Raw genomic sequence first — 26,595 nt, 5'->3', positions numbered from 1 at the left:
CTTCTCATTTATAGTAACAAGATATAAATTGTTGTTGTTATTTATGATTCTCCACAATTCTTTTGACTCCTACTATCTTTCACTAAATATATATGAAAAGACATTGAAAATCTTTGAATATTTTTTAACTACAACAACAAAGCATACAGAATTGCATCATTTCAATCTCATTTATTTGCAGAGCGAATTCAGCCCTGTTTGCCGAAACGTAATAAACGAAAATGCAAATCCTTTTGATGTTGCCAGCACAAGGACGATGAGTGATCAAAGCGTGCGGCGATAGAAAGGCGAGAGGCGAAGAGTAACAAAACAATATCAGAGAAACTACAAACACGAGCGTAGCAAAGAAGACGCTAACAAGCAGTTCAATATAGTGTTCATAGTGGGAACGAAAACAACAGCAAAAACAGAGTGCAACAAAAACTCGAGAGCGCGCAGAGTATCCCGAAAGGGAAATAAACAATTTACGCAAACGATAAAAGTTAATAAAACACTTAAGCGGATTGTGCGACAGCATTGCCAAAGCGACAACAACAACACTAGCACTAGCAAAAACAGCGAGGAAAGCGAAAAGAAACAAGCTACAAAGATAAACGACACTGTGGCAACAAGGAATTGTGTGGCAACAACACCAGCAGCACATTAAAGTGGCCGAAGACCGGGCGCCACAGAGCGGGCGGGCGGAGTAGAACAAGCAGATATATTGCTATTGCAACAGCAGCTGAAAGAGCTACAACAGCAACAGCAACAGCAACGGGGGCAACAGCAGAGCATAATCAATCAATATCGACCGTGGGGCGAGGCAACGCGCAGCAAAAACAAGAACACACACAAAAAGCAGTGCCAGTGGAGGACATAAATAACGGACGCAACTGATAAGTAGTGCGACAGCGAGCGCAACAACAATAGCAAAAACAACAGTTATATAAAAAAGTAGATTGAGCTGGGCGCTGAGACCGCTTGACGCACGCATCTTCTTAGTTGCAACTGAAAGCAGCATTGTGTGCCGGACCTTAATGCGAATTACTTGAGATAATTTAAAGGAAGATGACCAAAAAGCGACGCTTGCCAACAGCGCCAACAACAAAGCAACGACAGACGACGCGTAGCAGCGCGCACACAAGCCGGACGCAAGGAGCGACAGGGACTGCAGGTGCCACCGCGCCAAGCAAAATGCCGAGCGCTGTTGCCATGACGTCAGTGGATAATGCGCGAACAAGCAGCAGCAACAACAAAAATAGTGACACAATTCTTTACAGCAACATTGACATGACACGCTGCAACGTCGACGTTAACCGGCTGAGCGACAGCAGCGGCGACGACGATCAGCGACGAAGCGAAAACGCCAGCAGTAAATCCCTGAGCTGCGTCAATTGTGCAAGTGCAATGTTAACGATAAGTAATGAGAATATTGGCAGGCGACAAGCAAGCTGCCTGCCAGCCACAGTCAACGCCAACCAAATGCCGGCGTGTGGCAAGTACCAACGAAGCGCTGTGCAGCTAAGCGAGGGCAATGCACCGCCGGCGACAAATACAGGGTCACAGCAAGTGCAGCGCCGAGGCACTGCTAGCAGAGAGTTATGCAACAACATGAAATATAAGCTTGCAACACACTCGGCGTTGCAGCAGAAGTGCCATAGTGAGCGCCAAGTAGCGGGTGGGCAGCTGCAAGCAGAGCGCGACATGCAACAACAGCAAAGCAAATGGCGTCAAACTCCGTCTGCATACGGAGCGGCAGCGGCAGCTGATAAGACCGAATTTGAGGCAACACTCTCCGCCGCCGAAGCTTCGCAGTGTCAAATTGCAACGAAAGCAGCAGCAACAACAACCAAAACAGAAATCAAAGCCAGCTCACAGCCAGTTTCAATCAAATTGACTACGTCGCCAAAGGTAAATGCAGCAATCGTTGCCAATACGAAGAGAACACGAAAATCTTTGGAAGCGGCTATCGCAAGTCCGAGCGCCGCTGAAGCGAACTCCGGCGCCGCTCTGGCACCTGCCAGTTCGTTGACTCCAACAAAGACGTCTACCATACTTACAAACACCTACGCACCTGCAGCTTTACCAACAACAACCAACACAACAACAACACGTGCCGCTGGCGCTCGATGGTCTACACTTCTGGAGCAAGCGCTCGTCACTGTTGAAGACTTCGTCTGCTGTCGTTCGTCAAAGTATGCGTCCAGCAGTGAAATGAACAACAACAACAACGGCAGCAGCATTACAAACGGTTTTGTTTGGTTGTTGCCCGTGCTCTGCCTGTTGGCTGCATTCGGCTGCGGTCAAGCTGGGTTCGCTTGCCTCAGTAATCCTTGCGTTTTCGGTGTCTGCATCGATGGCTTGAATAGGTAAGTGGAAAGATTGTGTTCATACAATACTTATTTACATACCTTCTACGTACCTCCCTACTCAAATGCTATGTTGGTTTTTCATTTTCAATTTTCATTTTTTTTTTATATTTTTGAGTTACCACAAGTCGTTATAAGTTCCAATTTTTCTTAAAAGTTTCATATTTCTTACAAAACCTTATCCTCCTCCACAATTATGGAATTTTTTATTCGTTTTTCTTTTCTTCCCAAGTACATGTGTGTGTAACAGCTCATAATTTTAACCACTTCTCACTGCTGATCACTTACACCTCGTACAGTCATGCAGCATTAGTCGAGACAACAACCCACTCCATCTAGTACAAATCACTCAAACTGGTCTAAATCACTTAATCTGGTACAAATCACTCAATCTGGCACAAAATCATGGCTGAGAATTTAATGAAATTTCAAAATAGTTCGTGAAACCAAAACTTTAGAATATGTCAAACAAGACAAGCTAACCTCAGCAAAGAAGGCTCAATGAAAGTGTGACAAGTCAACGAAAAGTGATCTCGAGACTAAACCCGAGACAACAACCAACAGTCAACATCTCTGAAAACAACCTACATACACGCTCGCAGAGGTGTCGGTCCTAATTTACTAAGTACTTAGAAAAAATTTGATGATAGCTACTCCAAGTTAAACTTCTAAAGCGCAAATAAAGGTCTTTGTTATCCTATTTTCTTATTAATTACTGCAGCGTTTTTACCTCAAAGTTCGAAAATTAAAAAAGGCATATTGGATAGTTTTAAAAAGTACGCCTTCTAGATCATAGAAACCTCGAAAATTATTCTCCATGCCAAAAGTTTATTTTTTGATTTAAATATTGTTTTCAGATTTCTTGTTATATCTTATACTTCCAACAGTGAGTATTTCAAGTACGCGAGTTCGCTTCCACCTTCCTTACCTTAAACCTATTTCTCTTCTTCCTTTGAGCACTGAACCATACCACATATATTTCAAACATTCTGTGGCACACACCAATCCACCGGTCAACCTTGTAGCGTTCCATTCAAACCTATGCATATACACACATGTTGCATGCACTTCCCCACTCACTCAACCACACTCGCACCCTCATCGATGCGCCCACTGGAGTACCACTGTTGCACCTAAGTTTATCAACAAAGTGGCTAACAACATCCTTTAAGCGTCGCACTCGTTCGCCTTTAACTTTTCTTTTCAACTCTTCAACTCTTTCGTTTCGAACATCATTACGTGTTTGTTTAACGCTTTTGCTCCCGCACTGCAGTACACACACACACACCCAAACATTATGTGCATGTGTGCTTCTGTGACGATACTCAAATACCAATCAACCCGTTCGAGTGGCAATAAACCACGTTGCTGGCAAAGCAGCATTAACGTTGATTACTTTAGCCCCGCGTGTGTCATTAAAGTGTCGAGTGCATAAAAGTGCTCCAACTGCACTTCCACCTTCTCAAAATATACTTGCAATGCCCTACCCTCAGCACCATCTCCACACTTATGCGTCTGACTTACATAGAAAGCAGCCAGTGGGTGAGGGGCCGTCAGGGGGTCATAGGTCATATGCGTTCACACCACAATTGACTTTAAGTGGTCGACGGTTTCCCCAAACTCACACACACAAATAAGTACATGTTCACACCAGTATGCATGTCCACTCAAACACACACATATATACAATCCAAGTGTATGTGGAAATATATGTGTCTGTTCTACACCTTTATCCAACAGTGTATTATCCTTTGGTTTTTCTGTGGTTTATTTTACGGCCACCGGGCGTATGAGCAACTCACAGTGGTGCGACTTATGAATTATTTTTATATTTTTTATTAGACGAATTGAAGGAACTGGCTGCAACGCTTCGATTTTATATGTGCCAAGAAAAAACATACACCTAAAAATTGGACAAAATGTTAAAAAGCAGATTTAGTATTTTCAACCCTAAATGTATGCTTCAATTTTGTGAAAAAGAGATTTTTTATGTATTCGATTTTATATGTATCAAGAAAAAACATACCCCAAAAATTCGTCAAAAATTAAAAAAAAAAAATTTCAACCCTAAGTGTATGCTTTAATTTTGTGAAAATGTGATTTTTTGTTATATTAAACACTTAAAATGTTTATATTTTGTACCATTTTAGTTGAATCATTTCAAAAGCTTTTCTGATTATTGAATTGAAAATTTCCCGAAAAATTTCAACCCTAACTGTATGCTTCAATTTTGTGAAACAGCGATTTTTTGTTATTTTAAACACTCACATTTTTATATTTCATACCGTTTTCGTTGAATAATTTCAAAGCTTTTCTTAATATATAATTGGCAACTTCTTGAAAATTTTCTACCCTAAATGTATGCTTACTTTTTGTTAAAAGTTATTTCTTCTTAGACTGAAGGCATGAAAAAGGATATACTTCGAGCAGTTTTAGTTGAATGCATATTATTCAAGTTTTCCTACACCCAGAACTGTCATTTTCTTGAAAAGCTCTAAATTATCCCTAAATGTATGCTTCCTTTTTGTTAAAAATGATTTCTTGTTACACTAAACGCTTTAGAAGGATATATTTCGAGCAGTTTTAGTTGAATGCACTTTATACAAGCTGCCCAATTATTGATAAGCTCTAAATGATCGCCACTTTACTAATATGGCTTTAGAAGCTCTACATTATTCAAATTTAAGTTTTTATATGGAAAATATATATTTTCTAGCCCAAACACCACTGTGCTTCATCTATCTGCAGCACTCTGCCTGCCACATTACCTCTCACTCTCTTTCCTCCCTCTTTCTTTTCAGCTCGTTTGATTAGTTCGATTATTTGAAGTCATCAGTGGTCAGGAGCTTACATTGTTTATTCGTGTGGCTAGTACTGAATTGAAATGCGTTTTTGCTAATGACAACAAGCGTTTCTTACTTCTTTTCAATTGCATTTGCCGGCTGCTCTTTCATTGGTTTGTGGCATGCAACTGCGTTCAACGCAGCGATTGACAGCAAATGATTGCGGCTAAGGCAAATAGGAATGCGCATATCAAGGTGTATTAAGTGAGGTTAGGGAAATAGTTCGGGCAATTGCCAGTCGTCATTTCTTATAATATTTCTCTTGTCTTTCTCGAATGACTTTAGGAAATGTGGCTACAAGTAAATAGAGTTCTCCTAATTAAATAGTGTTCCACATGACCAAAGTTAAACCAAGTACACTCTGAATCAACTCTAATCAACCGAAAATTGCTTGCATACAATTTTTATGAATTTAGTCTGCCTTTACTTTAACTTTCACTCAGCTAATATTAATAAAGAAGATTGCGTTTTTTGACTTATAACAGGTGTGCGACTTAACTAATTCACTAGCACTCCTGAAAGTAGGCAAAACAATCAAATTTTTCCAAATTGAAGTGCAGCTGAATGGCTCGACTTCCGTACTATCTCATTCAACCGGCTTGAAACAGCTTAAAAATCCTTTTTGGTAAATTTTAGCACCATAAAACTCACCTTCGATATTGCTCGAACGCCACCTGGTGTTAATACTTATTAAAAATTGAATGTCACAGCTGTTGCAACCGCTGCCAAAATTCACTTCAAATGAAATGGAAATTGAAAATAGCCAAAAATTCCACCAAAGGTGAAGCAAAAGTAAGCAAATATCTAGCAATCCACAGCAAACTAGCTATTTAATGCTGCTAATGTGTGCAACATATGTGGCAAAGGTCACAAGTGTGGCAAGTGAGCATTATACCTAATAATACACAAGGAAGTGTGAAAAAGAAAGTGGCAAAGAGAGTGCCGGTTAGTGCCAAATGTGGATTTGGCAAATGTGTGGCGCTGCGAAGAAAAAAAAACAGAAAAAACAAGTCACTACAACAAACACAACAACTGTTTTGGGGCCTCTATTAGCTCTATTGCATAAAAGAAGTCGAAAAAATTACAGCAGTTGTAGAAATGGTTTCATGCCAGCTCATTTCTGTAATGGTGATAAGGCAAATGGCATGAAATACTTTGAGCCTAACAGCTGGCTGCTTAACAAACTGCTGATTTACTACTTTTATCAACTGGCAAGCAGAAACTTGGCAAGCAACATGCGAATAAGGCGAAACTAAAGCGAATATTATTGGAGAGATATTTCACAAAGAAAACGTAATTGAGTGTGGACCACCGACAGGGTATGATTTAAGCGAAAAACTGAGCAAAGAAATCATAAAATGGGTTATAACAAATATATGCAAAATGAAACTAAAATGTGTATGAAATAAGAAAAATCTGTTAACTTCGGCTATAACGAAGCAATAATGCCCTTAAAAGTATATAAAAGGGTCTCTGCCTTGATTTTGTGGGTCAGTTTGTATGGCAGCTATATGCTATAGTGAACCGATCTGAACAATTTTTGCAAATATCGTAGAGTTGGCTAGGAGAATAATTTTCGCCTAATCTCGTGAAGATATCTCGTCAAATAAAAAAGTTGTTCATACAAGCACTTGATTCCGATCGTTCCGTTTGTACGGCAGCTATATGCTATAGTGGTCCGATTTTAAAATTTTCTTCGAAGAATGCACCATGGCCTCAGGCAAAACTCCATGCCAAATCTTGTGAAGATATCTCGTCAAATAAAAAAGTTGTTCATACAAGAACTTAGTTTGGATTGTTCAGTTTGTATGGCAGCTATATGCTAAAGTGGTCCGATCTAAGCAATTTCTTTGGAGATTGCACTATTGTATTAGACAATAAACAATGTCGTGAAGATATCTTGACAAAATAAAAAGTTTTTCCTACAAGCTCTTGATTCCGATCATTCACTTTGTATTATAGCTACACTCTGTAGTAGTTCGATCTGAACGATACGAGCGGAGATTATAACACTATCTGGGACAATCATGTGTGCTAAATTCGATGAATGTATCTTATCAAATAAAAAAGATTTCCACACAGGAACTATATCTTCGTCCATCAGTTCGTATGGCAGCTACATGCTATAGTCAAGCGATATCAGTGATTTCAGCAAAGGAGCAGCTTATTTTGAAAAAAAGGACGTGTGCGAAATTTCAAATCAATATCTCAAAAAATGAGGGAGTAGTTGTCGTATATAAAGCCAGAGGAACAGATGAACAGAAAAGCGAACCCAGCTAAATCTACTTAGCTCGTCACGCTATATATATATATACTTTATAGCGTCTTAAACATCCCATTCACTGCATTACAAACCTCGTGGCATGCTCAATACTCGCAGTTCAGGGTAGAGTAAGAAGCAGCACATCTTTTATAACAAAGTCCGCATCCACGAAGAGCGCACAGAAAGCAGGCAGAAAACGAAGAGCTTCCTCCAGCTTTTGCTGCAAAATCTCTACCATATTACAGCAACTAACTCGCAATAACTAAGTGAAGCAATTGCAAGTAGAAAAGGGCTTATAATATCCTCAAATGAATATGTGTGCAACACAACAGTAAAAATACCAACTAAATTACAAAGAAGCTACAAAAAAAATGTGCACAATAAAAAAGTAGTTAAGAAGCAATAACAACTTCTTGTGAGCGCACAGCAAAAGCAGCAAAGCATTGCAACGTAAACTATATTAAATGGGCAAAGGCGGTGCGCGTAAGAAAGAAATGAGGTAACGTATACGCACTGGCGCACAGCAAAGCCACAGCTGCCCTACACCTACACGCATATGTATTATTATATGTATGTGTGTCAAGGCACAATACATAGCACTGACTACATTTGAAGGTGTATGCGTTAGGATATGCGTGTGTGTGTGGCGTCTTCAGGTCGCTCTGCTTTTTTCCCGTGTAAGGCGCTGATATGCGTGTGCATATGTATATGGTGCTTGAGAAGGCTTTGCAAAGTTGTTAAAAGTTTGTGGAGCAGCATATAACGTTTTTTTCTTGCTATTTTATTAATAAAAAGTGGCAGGCTTCGTTACTATTTATAAAAGCAGCTGTGCGTACAATCACTACAGCGCTTGTATTCAGTACAAAGCCATCATATGGACATTTCTTTGGGCTTCGTATATTTTTAGACTTTTGTGCCACATTTTTTTCTTTTCTTATAGAGGCTTCCTTACACTTTGTGGTAAGTGATTAGGTTGGAGACGAGTTTGCTTGCCAGAGGCGTTTTCGAGTAGGCAGTTGCTGGTAACGAGTGAGAGCTGTTAGAGAGTCAGAGTTTTAAAAAAAATTTCAAAACTATGCGCTGCTAATAAGTGTATTTGCTAGTCTAGATCATGGAACAACAAGATTTTGGAAAAAAATTTCAAAACTTTGCATGGCTTATGAGTGTAGCTGAATAATAAGTAGGTCCATGTATGCTATTAAACCAGTCATACCGTCGGATAAAATTAGTTTTTACCCTAAAGTATTAACATAGTATAATCAAACGTTAATTTTTAGATCAAAAAATAAAATTCCTTTTCGATTTTTTTTTTCGATCAAAGAATGAACTTTCTTTTTATGACTTTTTCTCGGTCAAAATTGCAAAAAGTCTTATATTGGCAAAATTTTGGACTATTTCTAAAGAACTATATATTTATAAATTTATTAAGTTTTCCGACAGTGAAAAAGATAAAAAATGTTGGCATTGAAATAGGTAAAAATCATGTTTTTTTTAGTCCGGGTCAAATTTGACCACAACTGTTTAACTTAATACATATACTGTTCTATGCTGTACCAATAAATACTACCTCTATTCGTTTGAAAATGTAATGCTATACAATCTCCAGTTCGAAAGTAGACTATTAATTGAAAACATCAAAGACTAAAATTGCCTCAGATCACATTCCACATCTCACCAACTTCTACGGAAATGTCAAGTGTGGGTATTCGTTGATATATTTTAACCCACAAATGACTTTCTCTATATTATTTAAGTCCTCCGAAAGAATATTTGACAAAGGTTTCGTATTCCGGAGTGCACAGAGGTTTTCAACATCTCTGGTGTAAAGTTGCTGTGAATTTTAGTGGTAATAAAATAATAGCGCAATCACTGTTTCTCTGCACTTGGCTTCACACGATTATTTTTGATTATAGAAACTCATATATTCACTCCGGTGAATACACTATGATTCGACGGAGACCATTGGAAGAATTTCGCTGAACAAAAAACAGGTTAAACTAGAATTCCTTAAACTGACAGAAAGCGAAGAAAATCTGTATTAGAAAGAAACAACTCGAAAAGAAAAAGGTATAACTCAAGGAAAATAAAATTTAACAAAATGAAAAAAGTTTGACTCAAAGAGAAAACAATCGGTCTAACAGAGAAAACACCGAAACGAAAAAAAAATCTGAATCAGTCAACAAACTAACTTAAACAGAAAGCTCTGACTCAAAAAGAAACAAGAGATTAAAACGCACAAGCACTTTCTCAAATGGAAAAAACCTGACCTTAAAAGAAAAAACTCTCACAGTGAGACAAGCCTGACTAAAAGAGAAAAAATAAATTCAAATCGCAAAACCAAATTTTCAAATGGAAAAAACCGACTTCAAGAGAAAAACCTGTCACTCAAAAACAATAGATTTTAAGAAAAAACTGATTTAAAGCAAAAGATTTATTTCTTAAAAAGTATAAAATCTTACTTAAAGCGAAAAAAGGCTAACACCAAGCAAAAAACTCTGAATCAAAGAGAAAAATCTCAGAATCAAAGAGAATAAATTCTGACAGAGAGAGATTCAAAACGCAAAAACAAATTTTCAAATGGAAAAAACCGACTTTAAGGGAATAATTCTCACTCAATGCGAAATATAACTGGCTCAGCACGAAAAAACTCTAACTATGAGTAAAAAAATTATGACTCAAAATTAAAAATAAAAACTGATTTTAAGAGAAAAAGTCACTCAGAGCCAAGTATCTATTATTCAAACAGAATAAAATCTGATCTAAAGCAAAAAAATGCTGATTCAAAAAAAACGCTGACTCAAGGAAAATTCTCAGACCCAAATAGCAAAATCTCAGACCCAAAGAAAAAATTATTACGCAAAGAGAACACATTCTGACTCAAATAGAAAAAACTATGACGAAATATTTTTAAAGAGACGTTACGGAAGGAGACCTTTGTTTTCTTTCAACAGTCCATATAAATTTTCTTGAGAAGATTTCCAATAAAAAATACTTCTTCTTATTTGATATCCTAACAAAATCAGGCTTAATCACACAGGGCCATTTTGAAATTTTTGAGACCAGAAATAGCTGTATATTAATACTGTTTTATTATTTATTTTTTTGATTCCGACTTTAACCAAATCTAGCGCCACCTTACTTGTTTACTATTTCCTTTTGTTATTTTGCTTGTTAATTTTTTCTTGCCGTTACGTTAGTATCATTCCAGCAACTTTGCGGTAGCATTATTATGCACACCTACACACACACACATGCACACATATGCAAATGCATTAATGCAAAAACAGGAAATTATATACAAAAACACATTTAAAACTACACCTGACAGCACAGAAACACAAAAGCGTAAAATTAAATGCGCCTCCACGCACACATACACATAAACATTTTCATGCTGTTACCAGCACTGGTCCCTCATTCATATCAGTATATGTATGTATTTACAGTTAGTCTATAGTATTTTCATACTTGTTCACCACTAACTAGTCTCTGCTGTGTCTTCTTTCCATTTAATACTCATTTGTTGTGTTGTTGTTGTTGGTGTTTGTTTATATTTTTTTCGTTTTCTCACTTTTGACTATCCAGCAGCTCGTATTCATGCTACTGCATCGACGGTTACACGGGAATTCAGTGCCAAACAAATTGGGATGAATGCTGGTCGGGGCCCTGCCAAAACGGCGGCACTTGCATAGATGGCGTCGCCTATTACAACTGCACGTGTCCGGATGGTTTTACTGGTAAGTGGAGTCGTTCGCACAGCATGCTGTGAGTGCTTTCAAAAGCGCTCGTGCACAAACATACATACATACATACATAAATGTATGTGTTGCTTTTCACATGTATTTGTATGTGTGTGTGCGTGTTTGCAATACTCCTAACCTCACTTATTTGCCTACATACAATACTTTTATATTTTTTATTGCCATTCAGTTCCTGTTGCCTTTGTTGGTGTTGTTATTGTTGTAACAACAGGCCAACAACTCGAAAGCGTCGAGACTCGGAAACTCTATTTTAGTGCTATTTTTAAGCTACTCACATTTGTTTGGCCATTGTTTCGCCGCTATCCCAATGCGAATGTGAGTGGGTCTGAAGGAGAGCGCGCGCACACACACACATGCATGCAAGTAACTTTACAAACACATATGCCGTTCGTTCTCGTGTATAGTAGCCTGCATAATGTGTGTGTGTGGCGCACGTGTAAAATGAATTTTATTGTGTTAGGAACAAACGAGACCGCAAACCAAGAAAACAAAACAATACCTGAAAGCAGAAAATGGAAAAAGTGTGTAAATAAAGCAAATATACGAATAAATATAGATATAAAGTTAAAGGAAAAGTAAGTGTGTTATAGTCAGCAACCAAAAGTTCGGTTTGATGCTGCTCTGGTTTTATGCGCTAAACAAAATTAGAATAAGTAATAGCTTTAATATTTTGAGATAATCTTTAAAATCAATTAAAAGCAAGAAAAAAATGTTTAGTTCGGTTGCACAGAAGCTATAATCTCCTTCACAATTAAAAAAGATGCCTTACAATAACTTGATTTTGATCACTCAGTTTGTATGGCAGCTACATATGTACTATAGTGAACCGATATGGGCAATTTCTGCGGAGATTGCATTACTGTCCTGAATAATAAAATATACCAAATTTCACAAGGATATCTCATCAAATAAAAAGTTTTCTATATAAGAACTTGACTCCGATCACTCAGTTTGTATGGCAGCTATATGCTAGTGTGGTTCGATCTGAACAGTTTCTTCACAGATTGTGCCATTTCCTTGAACAATAATCCATATAAAATTTCTTGAAGATATCTCGTCAAGTAAAACACTTTTTTATACGAGAGCTCGATTTTGATAATTCAGTATGTATGGCAGCTATATGTTATAGTGGTCCGATCAAAACAATATCTTCAGTGACTGTTTCGTTGCTTATTTTATAATCTGTGTCAAATTTCACAAAGATATCTCGTAAATAATAAACTTTTTCTTACAACAACTTTACTCCGATCACTCAGCTTGTATGGCAGCGTTATGCTATACATAATAGTCCGATGTGGACGATTCCGACGAATAAGTAGCTCCTTCTGAAGAAAAAACGTGTGCAAAATTTCAGATCGATATCTCAAAAACTAAGGGACTACTTCGTTTGTAGAAACAGGAATGGGAATACGGGAATGGCTAAATCTTATCAGCTTGTCACGCTGATAATTTATGTACATACCAAAATATAGGCAAAAAATGTGCTCAAAATTAATCTCCAAATTCAGAAAACTTAAGTGATGGTGCACTTGCTCGCAGAACATCTATGATCTCCTTAGCTCGCAGAAATAAATTTAACCTTATCGAGTTCACATTTCCAAACCTGACACCATTATAGTCGCTCGGTATTGAAAAACCGATGAACTCTCTAAAAAGGCACCCTTATTGCCATTACACTGAATTGTAAATAAGTTAAGCTCTAGCACAGAGCCTCTGAACTACGTCGATGCTCAACAGGGCCTGACCAACAGTTCTTTTTGGGCGAATACAAGATCTTTCGGGATAGAATATAACGCAGAAGATCCACTAAATTGGTTGCTCTTATATAGATTCATCTTTACTGCAATCTTAGGAGTTCTTAAGTGTCTAATAGGCGCATATGCGGCAAGACTGAAAATTACTCGGACACTAGTTCTGAAAGTTGTATGGAGAAAGGTAAGTTGGGAGCAACAAATACTTTCTTCTATACTGTCCAGCTTTCACGAGACTGAGGTTGGTTTTTATATCTTCGGCGAACGTGGCAAAAGAGCTGAAATCGATATTAGTCGAATCAGCTAATTGCTCGGTCGCTAATTTTCAAAGTTGTATGAAGGAAGGAATGAACTTCTTTCTGCACTTGGTCGATTGAACGCCTTTCTGATCAATAATTTTGTATATATAGGTATCACTAATGAACTGGTGCGCTCAGCTGTCGAATTGGTATCCGTTTTGGATCGATCTTTTAACATAATGTAACCTAAGTTACAATTTCGAGTTGATTCACTAGCATTACCAATCATCTGCACATACAGATCTGGCAAAAATCTTCACACTTTCAACACAAATAAGTCTCTATAACACATAAGTCACAGTTAACCAAACCAGTGATGTCAACAAACAGTCTCTCTCCCTCTCTCTCTGAGACTCTCTCTCTGTGGGTTTTTAGCCCGTGTATTTGTCACATGTTTCATAAGTCTTTTGAGAATTTTAGCATAGGAGAGTTGAGTGAAATTACATACATACGTGTACATTGTTGCTCGGGTTCCATTTTATGGACAACTGTTAAGAAATGGAGCTCTCACAATCGCACTCAATTTTAAGTTGATGCATGGTGATATAAATTCAAGTGAATATAAAGTTCCATAGTTTAAAAGATTTTCCGGCGGTACTGCATGTAAAATCTTCAAACCTGTAGTGTTATCTGGACCATCCCTATGTTGACCTAGCCAGCGCAGCCGTTGTCTCTTGATTCGATGAACTATGCCAATGTCGCCGTATACTATACGTCGTACAGGTCATCATTCCTTCGACCGCGGTTCCCGCCCGTGCCAATGCGCAAAGGACCATAAATCTTACGCAAAACCTTTTTCTCGAACACTCCTAAGGCCGAGTCTTCTTATGATGTGATTGCCCTTGCATATCCACCATATAGCAGGACGGGAATAACGAGTGACTTATAGAGTTTGGTCTTTGTTCGTTGGGAGAGGACTTTACTTCTCAATTGCCTATTCAGTCCGAAGAAGCACTTGTTGGCAAGAGTTATTCTGCGTTGGATTTCAAGGCTCATATTGTTCTTGGTGTTGATGCTGGTTTCAAGATAGACGAAATTATATACGACTTCAAAGTTATGACTGTCAAGAGTGACGTTCGAGCTATGTTAAGAATGCGATGACCATTTGTTTGATGACAGGAGATATTTCCTGTCGTTCTCGTTCACAACCAGAGCAGAAATTTTAACGGGCCGAAAAAAAACCCGATTGGAGCTTTGATTTAGATCATAAAAATTTTATTAAAAAATTCACTCACTTAAATTGAGATCTCACTCCTTATATTTCTAATACGAATCGAATCTCGAAATAACCTCTCAACTCTCAAACCTCCATTGGCCGATGTTCACATAAAGTAAGGTTTACGTATGGTAGCCGTGCCGGAGATATGTAAAATGAGTATATATTATCGCCAACTCCTTTCTTAAATACTTTTTACTACATTTAAGGTGGATATAAATCTATACTTTCACGCAGAATTTATAGATATATATATATTTATATGTATAATATATAAAGTTGTAGGTGCATTCAATTTGGTATGCACTTAATTTTGAATACATACATACAAGTATATATTCAGGTATAGCACGCAGCCACCGAAACTCGCTGTAACCTCCCGCTCACGCTCTCTGACTACATCGCTTCCCACAACCACATCATATATACACATATATATTGTAACTACGTAAATATATATACCCATGCATAAATGATGTCAATGTGAATATTCTCGCATACCGTTATTTGTTGCGGAAGTACTCTCGGCGCTACGTGTGAAGCACTTAGCCGAAATGGAGCAAAGAAATGTAAACAATGCAGCACACACTTGCACGCATACAAACGGACAGGTGTATACATAAACATACCATATATTTCCTATGAGCTTAACTGTAAATATTTTTGGGAACAAATCTACAAGTTTTGCGCTAACATTTTTTGCACTTTCTTCACTGGACGAATTCATGCACGTAATGCACTTCGGCAATCACAGCCGTATGCGCAGCTGTGCGTGTGTGCATCGGTGTGCGTGAGTGTATAGTGACTCCCACTTTGCATGCATATTTAAAGTGTGTAACACCGAGTCATTTGCCGTTTTCGAACACTTATTCGTAGCCATTCAAGTGTGTAAGGAAATTTATTATTCCGGCTCGATGTGTTGAAACTCAGTTAGCGGTTACCTTCAGCATTTCGATTTGTACGAAACCAGCAAATCGTGTGGTGTGCTGTATTTATAGCAACCGCGAGGAAAAGTTATTTTTAAAGGAGTAAGCGAGATACTATTATATATAACATTACTTGAATGGCCTGTACGGTGAATATTAAATTTGGCATGAAGTTTATGACAGGCAGAAGGAAATTGCGGGACCCATTATAGTTGATCTCACCGTCTATATATACGCGAGATAGACCTCAGTTTTTGAGATATCGATCTGAAATTTTGTCCACGTCTATTTCACTCCAATAAGTTTATTATTTGTTGGAACTGCCAATATCCGACTACTGTAGCATATAGTAGCCATACAAACTGAACGATCGTAATCAAGTGCTTGTATGAGGAACTTTTGTATTTGTTGAGATATCTTCACGAAATTCGGCTGACATCATTATCCAAGACAATTATGTAATTTTCTAAGAAATTATTCAGATCGGACCACTATAACATATGGCTGCCATACAAATTTACCGTTCAAAATCAAATGCTTGCATGGAAAACTCTTTTACTTGTTGAGATATCTTCACAAATTTGGGCATGAATTATTTTTTTTTGGCAAAGCTTTAATAAACGGAAGCATTTTTCTTCCTTCTTTCTCTATTTATCATTCTTTTGCATACTTTTTAATTTGTTATATGTAATGGAGTTAAGGCTCGTAGTTTACCAAAGTGGGCCAGCCTCAGAAAAAGAAGTCCAACAAGATTAAATTACTTAATATTGGCTGACGGGTAGAACTAAGGTAGGTCTCAATGAAGTTATTCTTAAAGTTTGCCAATTCCGTGCTCCCAACATGGCAATTTCGACTCCATGAAACAAGATATCTGACTTTTTGGCTATTTTTACAGTTTTCCTCACAGAACACTTGTGTTGGAACCAAGTTAACAACAATTTGGAATATTATCAAACGCATATGCTTATCTTTTTACTTATGGTGGGTATTTTAGAGAGTCTTTCTTGAGACTTAGGATAGAAGCTGTAGTGGTTTCAACATTTTTTTTGCAGTTTTAAGGAAGTTTTAAAACATTTAGAGTTTCTCGATTCTCTCTCTGAAGAAGCAATCAAAGATAGCTCCATATTCAAGTAAATTAGTGAAACTTAGTAACTCGTATTTTAATATACACATATTATAAATTTATCGATAAATATTTGTTTTTTTATTTTGTTAGTAAAAAATTCGGTTGTCTTTTTTTAATAAAAATATCGATAAAAAAATTTAGATAACTTTGTCGATAAATCGATTTATGTATACAAATAATAGTATGTAAAATTATTGATATATACATTTTATGCTATCATTTTACTTCACCCAAACCCCAAGAGAAATAGAAGGAAGTCTAAAAGTTAAACATCTATCCTGTCTCTTCTCGTGCTTGGAGACTTAACCTCATTTTTGGTGGCGTATTTCTGGATTCTTCTTTCGAATAGCCCGCATGAAATTTACACACTAAGTTAGTTAGCTGCATGGATTTTAAAAATAACTGTTTAGTTTAGGTTAGGTTAAGAAGTGATACATAAAACTCCTTCATAAAAGCTCATAATGACCCTCATAAATCAACGAAGTGCTTTCAGCCGATGATAAATTTGTTGAGACGGCCAATGTCAGTTCGACAACTTTTGTCTCCTTGTTCGCCGAAGGTAAAACTGTCGAGATACTTCTTTTATAGGCTTGGCAATGGAGGAAAAAGTGTATTGATGATTACACCACGCCCTTCTCCATATAACTTTGACTACTTGCATCCGTCAAGACTGACTTACCGCAGGATTTTCTGATGGACATTGTTCAGTAATAATCCCTACGAATGCGACAATATGAATTTTGCTAAGAGTTAATAGCGCGGAAAATTTCCGGTATTTCTACTCTAGGCTTAAGTGATTTTATAAACGCATAGGAGCCGGTCGACGACTAGTGCCTGCTTAGCGCGGGTCAATTGGTGAAATGCTGGAAAGCCGGATGCCATTGAAGATCCAACTCGTTCCTATTAATATGTAAACCTCCTCTAACTAGCTCGTCGGCTGTGCAGTTGACAGCGATTTCGCGATGAACCGGTACCCAAACCAGTCTGATGTTGAAGTAGCTCGTTGCTATTTCAAGTGAGGACAGATACCGGCTTTAAGTATAAGCCCCAAGTACTTTACCCTGTTCTTTTTTGCAAGAGAGCTACATCATCTGCGTAGACAATGACCTGGCAGCCTCGTTCCTCAAGTTCCTTCAAAAGGTCTTTCAGTACTAGGACCCAGAGCAAAGGAGAAAAATCGCTACCGTGCAGGATTCCCCTATTTACTTTCTGAAGTACCCCTGCACTTCTCTACTCCGTTCTGCAGCAAAGGAGAAGTGCTTGAGATTAGCTTCGTCCTCAAACTTATTAAGAGCTCCAATAATCGCTTTGAGTCGTACAGGAATGTTTTTGAACGTCTCCTCGATAACCAAAAGGGTAACCACAGCATAGTCTTTAAGTATGCATGCTGAGCACTTAATAGCCCGTTCCTTGGAATTTGACCCCTAATAAGTCCATGAGTCTCTCTAGCCTTTCCATTAGAAATGAGGAGAGATTGATAGTCCTTTAGTCCTAAGTGACAAGAGAGCTTTTACCGACCTTCGGCTTGAACGTTACTTTACACACCCCCAAGCCGACGGCTTTACTACTGCAACTTACAAAAACAGCATGTTTACATTGAAAGCCGTAAAAAGTGAAGCGCGATTCCTGTGAATAATATTTTAAAATTCATAACATCGATATGCCAACGCATGCTAATTAAATATGTTTTCGCCTGCAGCGTTCTTCTGCTTGCAACGGCAGTCAAATGCACCTATACACACTTCATTTCTAATGGAAAAAACATATATATTTTTATATTCATGAAGAAATTCCCTCTGATCAGCAGATTCAAATGAAACTCAGCATTGCCAGGCTTAGCGCGTTGCCAGAGTCACACAACCCATATATGAACACACGCACACAAGCGCACATTCATCGATACACATCTACAAGCGCGCGCTCATACATATACGAGCTCTAATACAATTGCATGCCGGTTGGCTGTCACGAACGCCGCCTCTCCATTGCTTTTTGCGCGCCGTCATTATAGCCTGCAGCTTATGATGATATCATGTCTCCGCAGCACTCACAACCGGCGCTGAGCGGGTAACGGTAGTTAAAAGTGACTTAAACAAGCAGGACATGTGGGTGAGCGCTTAGTGGTGCGCTGGCATTTGCAAAAGCGCGCTGCTACCAGCAATCAGCGCGTCTCATATCAACTATCCACCGCCATTAACTAACGCACACATACTTCCACACACACATTCATAAAGTCACAGCGTTGCATGTGGGACTTGCGTTGCCTTCGGGCCTCCGGCGCTCGCAAAGCTGCGCTTTTTACTGTCACTATTTTTGCTCTTGCCTACCTCTCATCCGCCCACGCTATTTTCTCTCTACTTAATTTGCATTGGGCGCTCCGCGTCGCCATGCTTGCAACATAGCGCTGCCTTTGCGCATTGCTGCAGCGCTGTGTGTACGCTGGCATGCGTTGCTGTTGTTGTTGCCATGGCAGTTTTTGTTATTACGCAGACATGATACTGCAAGCGCGTGGTAATTACGTTGCATGCAACGCATAATGAGCAGCATTGGTGGCAAATCGCAGCGCCGCGCTCGCCTAACGGCAAGTTTTCCATCCATCCACCGCCAAGTGCGTGTGCGTTATAGAAAATATGCAAACAAAATAAATTGGAAAATTGTATAATAACGAAATATTACAACAAAGCGGCCATTGCTGCGGCGCAAAAATTAAATGAGGAAAGTTGCAACGAGTGCGTGCAACCAAATATGCGTTGGTATTTTTCTATTTTGCATTTTTTCTAATATCCTTGATGTGCGGCTAACGGCTGTTAACGTGTAGGTACTTACAACAACACACATTAGAAAATTGCAACAACCATGTGGCAAGCTAAATGATGCATTTAAATTGCTTCGTCAAAGCATGACGCCACATGCGGCAGTTAACAGCAACAATAAAGAAAACAACAATGTGCGCTGATGTCTGCCACTCAACACTGGCATTGCTGGTTGCTGAACAAGCGCGCCTAAATGCATATTTAAAAACTCACGCTGAAATATTTTCAACGACACATCCATACATACCTAATTCATACACATATATTTATATTACAAGTATATATATGTATATATATACCAGCTTACATATATGTATGAGTTAAGTATATGCGCATGTCTGTTCACAGCCGTGCAAGGCATGCAGTGCCATTACTGCAATTTCAGTCGCCTAAGTTGGCAGGACTCTGCACACAATGGCTTTCGTCAACAGCGCCTTCTCACTTCCGTTTTTAGTCGCAACCGCGGTCGCTTATACATATGTGCAGCATTTATGAAATGCAGCAAAATTTGTATGCAAATGTGTTTGATTGTCTCGTATGAGTTCCAAAGTTTGCTTGGAAGCTGCGTAGCACTTTACGGCTGCCATAGCAACTGGCTAAATGTTGTATTTACGACTCATTTGCATTAATAAATGGGTACAAAAGTTAATAACTCGCCATAAAGTGCTTGATATCCATAGCTTCTCCTACAAAATTTTATTAGGGAGACTTTTATTAACTCGAGTATTAATATATTCATCTGATAAATTTATCGAAAAATATTTTTATTATTTGGTTAAAAACATTCTGTTTTTTATATCGACATTGACTTTTTTTTAATATTTTTGATAAAATATCGCCAATATTGTTTCTTTTCGATAAATCCATTTATCGATATATTTATTTTATAGTAAAAAAACGATTGTCTTACATTTGTTTTTTATTTTAATATTTTCGTTAAAAATATCGATAAAATTTTATAACTTTGTCGATAAATCGATTTAATATTTTTTCAAAATATCGACAAAATTGTTGATAACTTTGTCGATAAATCTATTTATCGATATATTTTTATTTTGATATTAAAAATTCGATAGTCTTAAATTTTTGTTAACTTTATTTTAATACTTTCGATAAAAATATCGATAAAATTGTTGATAACTTTGTCGATAAATCGATTTGTGTTTGCAGAGTTTAATATACAAACATAAATTGTAGTGAAGCTTTTATTAACTCGAGTATCGATAAATTATCGATAGATTTATCAATAAATACTTTCTTTATATTATTAGTAAAAATTCGGTAATGACCTTATTCCAATATTTTGATAAAAATATCGATCAAATTCTTGATAGCTTTGATCGATTTATGTTTGTAACATTTTATATACATAATATGTAATAAGACTTTTATTAACTCGAGCTTTAATAAATTCATCTGATAAATTTATCGTTTTTTTTTTTTGTTAGTAAAAATTCGGTGGTCTTACATTTATAGTATGTTGATTTTATTTTATTTCGATAAAATTGTTGATAACTTTTTGATAAATCGATTTATGTTTGTAATATTTTATATATGTACATAATATATGAAATTATCGATATATCCATTTTGTACTATTATTTTACTTCTTTAACTTATTTCACTTACTTTAACGTCATCTAAAACTCACATAACTAGGACGTGGAAAAAATAGAATGATATTTTTTCTTCAATTGATAAAGTCCTTAATGTTTACGATCGATAGATTTTTGGCTATCAATATTGACTTGAATTCGATAAAAATTTCGATAAAAATATCGAACTAAAGATAAATCGATTTTCGATTAAATTTATAGATAAATCGTTTTTTGAGCGTAATTTTTGCTTGTAAAAATTCGTTTAACTTTTAGTTATGTTAAATTCATATAAACATTTTCGATAAAATTACCGATACATCGATTTTTGTTTTTTTATGTATATATAATATCGAAAACTTTCGATATGTCAATTGTCGACGTTAATTTTTATTGACCGCCAAAGAAAAATTTCCCAAAATGGTTATAAAAAAATGTAAAAAATTCATATTCAGTTTAACATCTTTTCAGCATTGCTTTAGCGCCAAGAGGTATGCAATCTGGTTGGTTCCATTTAAATTTAAAGGAACTAACGCCAAAATGTATTAGAAAATAATTAAAATGCATGTTGGAAGTCTACCGTTTTATACCAGCAGCCAAAAATATGTATTTACAGACCGACAACCAGAAAATATGAACAAAAATGTGTGAAGGAACTTTTTTTTTTAAAAGTATATATAAATGCTTTTTAAAATAACTTTATTATGTAGGAAAACATAAAAGTTTTTTTTTTAATATTTCAAAAATAATATGGTGAAGCTTCGTAAATCCAATCATTTGTTGCATATTTATTTTTTCACATTAAACTCCTATTTAAAAACGAGCCAATACACGCGTACCATGCAAACTGTACATACATATCTAGGCATACATAAAACAGAAAATCTGCATTTGCCACCACGCTTACGACTGCTTGTGGCAGTTATGCGTTTCAATTTTAATATGAAATGAGGCCAACGCTAATGTGCCCACACACAGGCATTGTTCTATGCTCGCTGCCAATACAATTGTTGTTGGTTTTTATAAGCGAATGCAAATGTCAGTGTGTGGAGGCTTTTCGTCGCTGTTTTACTGTTGGTTTTGTTGTTCTTGTTGTTTATTGTTTTATAAATATTCATGCCATTTCACATCTACGCACCGACGCTACCGTTGTCTACGGAGATTTACCACCTAATTTACACAAACACACACAGACTTTATTCATCTTGGCGGCTGCGTTAACTGCGCAGTCTTCAGGGTCAAGGCTCACCATCCGCCTTGGCAAGCAAAGCAAACATGTCTTTGTGTTGGCTTGCAGGCGCAGGGAAATGCGCGCGGCTGACTTTTATCTTGCATCTTTTATATTGTGTGAGCTCGAAAGAAAATTATGAATAATGAAAGGAAGAAAGCGGAATTATGTAAGTGGGAGAGCAACGCTGTTACAATTGCAGAAATACGCTGGATTATAAACAAAAAGAATAATTATAGTTTTTTTTTAATTATTGCACTTTTTCTAAGAAAAAACTCAAATTCGCCTCATTTTTGATATATTTTCCACGCGAAGGCTTAATGCACCTCACCTCACTAATAAGAGCTTCTCCACAATTTACCATCTCACATATTTTCGATCAACATTAAGTGTCATGACTCTCCTTCTCTAAGCGACCTAAATTTTGTGTGCTAATGATTAGTTCGTTAATTAAGCCAACTATAACAAAACAGAAAATAGTACTTTCCATAATATCTAGTATCGTTGCCCTCCTTTCCTAACTTTGCTCATATAAAATTATAAGCGACGTCAATCACTTCGATATTCAAGCTAAAAACAGCAATAAGGTATGTTGAGTGAAGTACAGAGAATCGAAATAATAACTGAAATCGAAATCGAAACTGGGTTAAGCGCCTAAAACGCCGCCACAAACTACGAACGCGACGCGCGCGTCAAACCCGTCAATATGACGATTCAATTAAACGCGTGTTTGGTTTCATTGCAGCCAAATTGACGAGCGTAATGAATGAAATGCAAAAGCGTGTTCACATCAAAATGAGACCAATTATTTGGCATAAAATATGTTATATATATGTGCAACTAAACAGTTTTTATGCTTATAAATACAGCTAGGTGGTGACAGCATTCGTTGTAGAGGCAGCAATGGCGAGCGGCGTCGATAGTTTGTTGGAAAACTAGGTTAACAAATTATTTGAAATTCGACATAAAATTCCGCGTCAAATATGTATGTGTGGGTGTATATGTACATATATAATAAGTGATAGAAGAACACTTTTTATTTTACACTGTTCTGTTTCAAATAACTGCTGAAATGCCGAAAAGTGAGCTATGTGGGTAATATGAAAAATTTTTGGTTATTTTTAATATTTATACCCTGAACAGGGTATATTAAGTTTGCGCAGAAGTTTGTATTGTACATATATGATATTGTACATATATGATAAAAAAAAGACATACTATAGGAGATCATAAAAAGTGTGTATATAAATGACGAGCTTAAGCGCTCTGGGTATGTCTTTTCCCTTCTTCATCTGGATATGTGCAAAGTAGTCCCTCATTTTCTGAGATATCGAGCTGAAAATTTTCACAAATTTTTTCCCTCCTAAAAGCTACTCATATGATGGAATCGTAGAAATCGGATCACTATGGGATATAGCTGCCATACAAACTGACTGATCAAAATCAGGCCCTTGTAAGAAAAACTTTTTTATTTAACAAAGTAGATTCACCAAATTTAGCATAGATTATTTTCCAAGGTATATCTACAATTTTCTAAGAAATTGTTCCGATCGGACCACTATAGCATATAGCTTCCATACAAACCGACCAATCAAAGTCATGTTCTCGTATAGAAAATATCGAGATATCTTCACACAATTCAGCACAGATTATTCTCCAAGGTATATCTACCATTTTCAAATAAATTCTTCCAATCGGGCCACTATAACATATAGCTGTCATACAAACTGATCTAACAAAATCAAATTTTTTATGCAAAGCTTTTTAACTTTGAGAGATATCCTCACCAAACTCAGCGCAGATTATTTTCCAAGGCATTTCTATAATTTCCGACGAAATTGCTCCGATCGGAACACTATAGCATATAGCTGCCATACAAATTAATAGAGCAACCGCAAGTCCTCATATTGAAAACTATTTTTATTTGAAAAAATATTTTCACGATATTTGGCATGTTTAAATGCACAAAACTCCCTCTCTCTCGTCTTGTTAAATGAAAAGCCGTTTAATAACCTTTTTTTACTATAATATTTCGAACTTTTTCACATCGAGGCTGATTTTTCTGCACTCACTGCCGCACTTAGCCAAAACTCAACTCAGCAGCAAGTCGAAATCTTTTGTTCACATATTTACACGAAAAGCTGTGGGCCTTTTGTGCTGATTTCCGCTAAAATTTTTCAACTCTCTTTCTTTTGCGCTCACCAACACTTCGCTTCGCTATGCAACTACATATATATATAAGCTTGCAAGTGTTTGACTCATATCCTTGTGTGTATTTGTGTATGAGAAAAACTACAACTTCGCCCGCTTAAAAGCTTTTTTTGAAATCTTTTCATGTAGTCCACCTGCCAACCCTTCTGCATCTTGCCGTCGCAAGTGTGCAGCTCACCGCTCGCTGGCAACGTATCGGCTGCATCGCTTACAAATCCTTTTTAATTAATTGCATTTTCAAGTGATTTCCCATTGAATTTTGAAATTACGCCACCTCATGTGCTGGGCATGCGGCAGGGCCAACAAGCAACACCAACCCACACCGAGCCACCGAGGTATTGGGGCAGCGGTAGCGGCAGGGCTGGGTCAAAGCGCGCTTGCTGCGCTAATAATGTGTAGTGACTGGAAATTTTCATGCCGGCTGCGGTTTGCCTTATTGTGGTTGTTGCTGCGACCAACAACAACAAAGTCGTTGCTAAGCAATGCCACCGCGCTGGGGACTATGCCCGCAACTGGCGTCGGTTGGTTGCTGATTGAGGTTTGGCGTTCGCTGCTCCGCTGCCTGGCCATGCCAGGCTATGTCAGGCATTCGTGGGGTCGCCCACAGCAGCAGCTTCTTGGCACATTCTATATTATTATTATTTGTTAGTACCGCTTACTACTGCGCCACTGCTACTTGCCACCCCAGCGCGAACATATTGCGTGTTTGCACTAGTTGCTGTCGCTGCCGCTGCCTCGCTGCTACTGCTGCCGCTTGTAATCATGTGAATGCATGTGGAAAATTCCACTTCAGATTGCAAAAGCGCGGAAAATTAGAAAATTATTGTGGTTGGCGGCGAGCGGCAGCGGCATGCTGCTGCATAGAGATACAGGGTGTGTGCTGGTGTGTTGCTAATAGCCAGCGTTGGCGTTGGGTTAAGTGGGGCACTAAAGGTAACCGCTTGCCAGCAAGCAGGAAATTGCACATAAAGTATGCGCGCAAGTAAACATCGTTACACCGTTATTTGTGCTGATGCTGTTGCTAGCATTTGTTGCCACCTGAATTATGCAGCAGTTGCAAGTGAAATTACATTGCAATCGAATTAAGATCACTCATACGCCCCGGCAACTGGCTGTTGATATGCAATCGAAGCGCCCTTGTCGCTGTTAAATAGGTGAAATGCAAAAAACTCGCGCTTGATCTTCATTATATTTGTGGTATGTATGTATTGTGTGTGTGTGTGTGAAGAGTAACCTTGCCACCGCCTTGCCATTTGTTAAACCATCGAGTCTCGACAACCCCAGCGCGTTTTCTCAAAGCTCATTACAAGAGTTTTCCATTGCACGCCGCACTTGTGTGCTGACTGCGCTCATTTCGCTCATATTGCTTGCGTTGCAGTTTTTGTTGCATTCTTTTCTTGTTGTTGTAATGTGTTTTATCTGCCGCAACAACAATAGCGCAGCATTCAACTGCTTGCGCTGGCATTTCTTCATCAGTGATTTTCCGTTTCTACTGATTTACCGCAAGGCATCGAGCCGTATTGTGTTCGCAGCCAAATGCGCTCAGTCACAACAATAGCAACAGCAACAGCAGCAGCAACTATAGCACAAAAAGCAATAATAACAACAACAGCTACAGCGTTAACACAAAAAATCGCAGGTAAAACAATGTGTGCAACACAGCGCTGACGGAAATTGAAGCAAAAGTTGCTGCGCTCGTCTTTCATTCGCCGCACTCGTCTTTCCCGTTGCTGCGCTTCGCTCGTTGCCGTAACCTTTTGAGTTATTTGCCGTTTTTGTTTTGTTTCATTCGCGCTCAGCCATTGTGCAGATGCCATGGTACGTTATTCAATATCCATGTGTACAAATACGCACGCAGCTTTGTGCCAACAACGCCCGAAAGTATGCAAAAACGCCGAAGGATGAAAATTAAAACTGCAATGTTCGCTGTTTTTGCGCACACAAGCGGGGAGCGAGGAGTGCCAGTTGATTGCGTGCGGATGCAAGGCGAAATTCTGGCTTGAAATACTATTCCTGGAATCTTTTCGAAATACAATTTAAAAGATTTTTAAAATATTTATTTTCAAACATTTTTTTTGCGATAATTATTTTGACAAAACATAAATGTGCCTTTTCTGAAATTGATTTTTAACAAACAATTAAAGTTTTAGTTTCATCTGGGTTACGGTTTTTCGAAAAGATCTGCGTTTACGTTAAATTGAGTAAGCTTGAGACC

At 37.7% G+C, this 26,595-nt stretch overlaps 2 protein-coding genes across 9 annotated transcripts in view; one reads left to right on the top strand and one right to left on the bottom strand.

The window, feature by feature from the left end:
- Nucleotides 1-26,595, top strand: part of LOC126752874 (protein eyes shut) — a 151,499-nt gene that overhangs the window by 53,924 nt on the left and 70,980 nt on the right. For 2 of the 4 annotated variants that reach the window (XM_050463880.1, XM_050463878.1), the window contains exons 2-3: nucleotides 182-2,348; nucleotides 11,043-11,191. In XM_050463880.1, coding sequence (XP_050319837.1) covers nucleotides 1,048-2,348; nucleotides 11,043-11,191 — 1,450 coding nt within the window. In that variant the 5' untranslated portion in view covers nucleotides 182-1,047. Of the gene's footprint in view, nucleotides 1-181; nucleotides 2,349-11,039; nucleotides 11,192-26,595 lie in introns of all 4 variants that reach the window. The other 2 variants (XM_050463879.1, XM_050463877.1) reach the window with 1 other exon arrangement.
- The window catches only part of LOC126752878 (uncharacterized), a 158,913-nt gene that overhangs the window by 64,608 nt on the left and 67,710 nt on the right, over nucleotides 1-26,595 (bottom strand). The window lies entirely within an intron of this gene.

Source organism: Bactrocera neohumeralis, chromosome 3 (genome assembly GCF_024586455.1).
Source record: "Bactrocera neohumeralis isolate Rockhampton chromosome 3, APGP_CSIRO_Bneo_wtdbg2-racon-allhic-juicebox.fasta_v2, whole genome shotgun sequence".
NCBI classification, from domain to species: Eukaryota; Metazoa; Arthropoda; class Insecta; order Diptera; family Tephritidae; genus Bactrocera; species Bactrocera neohumeralis.
This window is presented reverse-complemented; position numbering and strand designations above follow the sequence as displayed.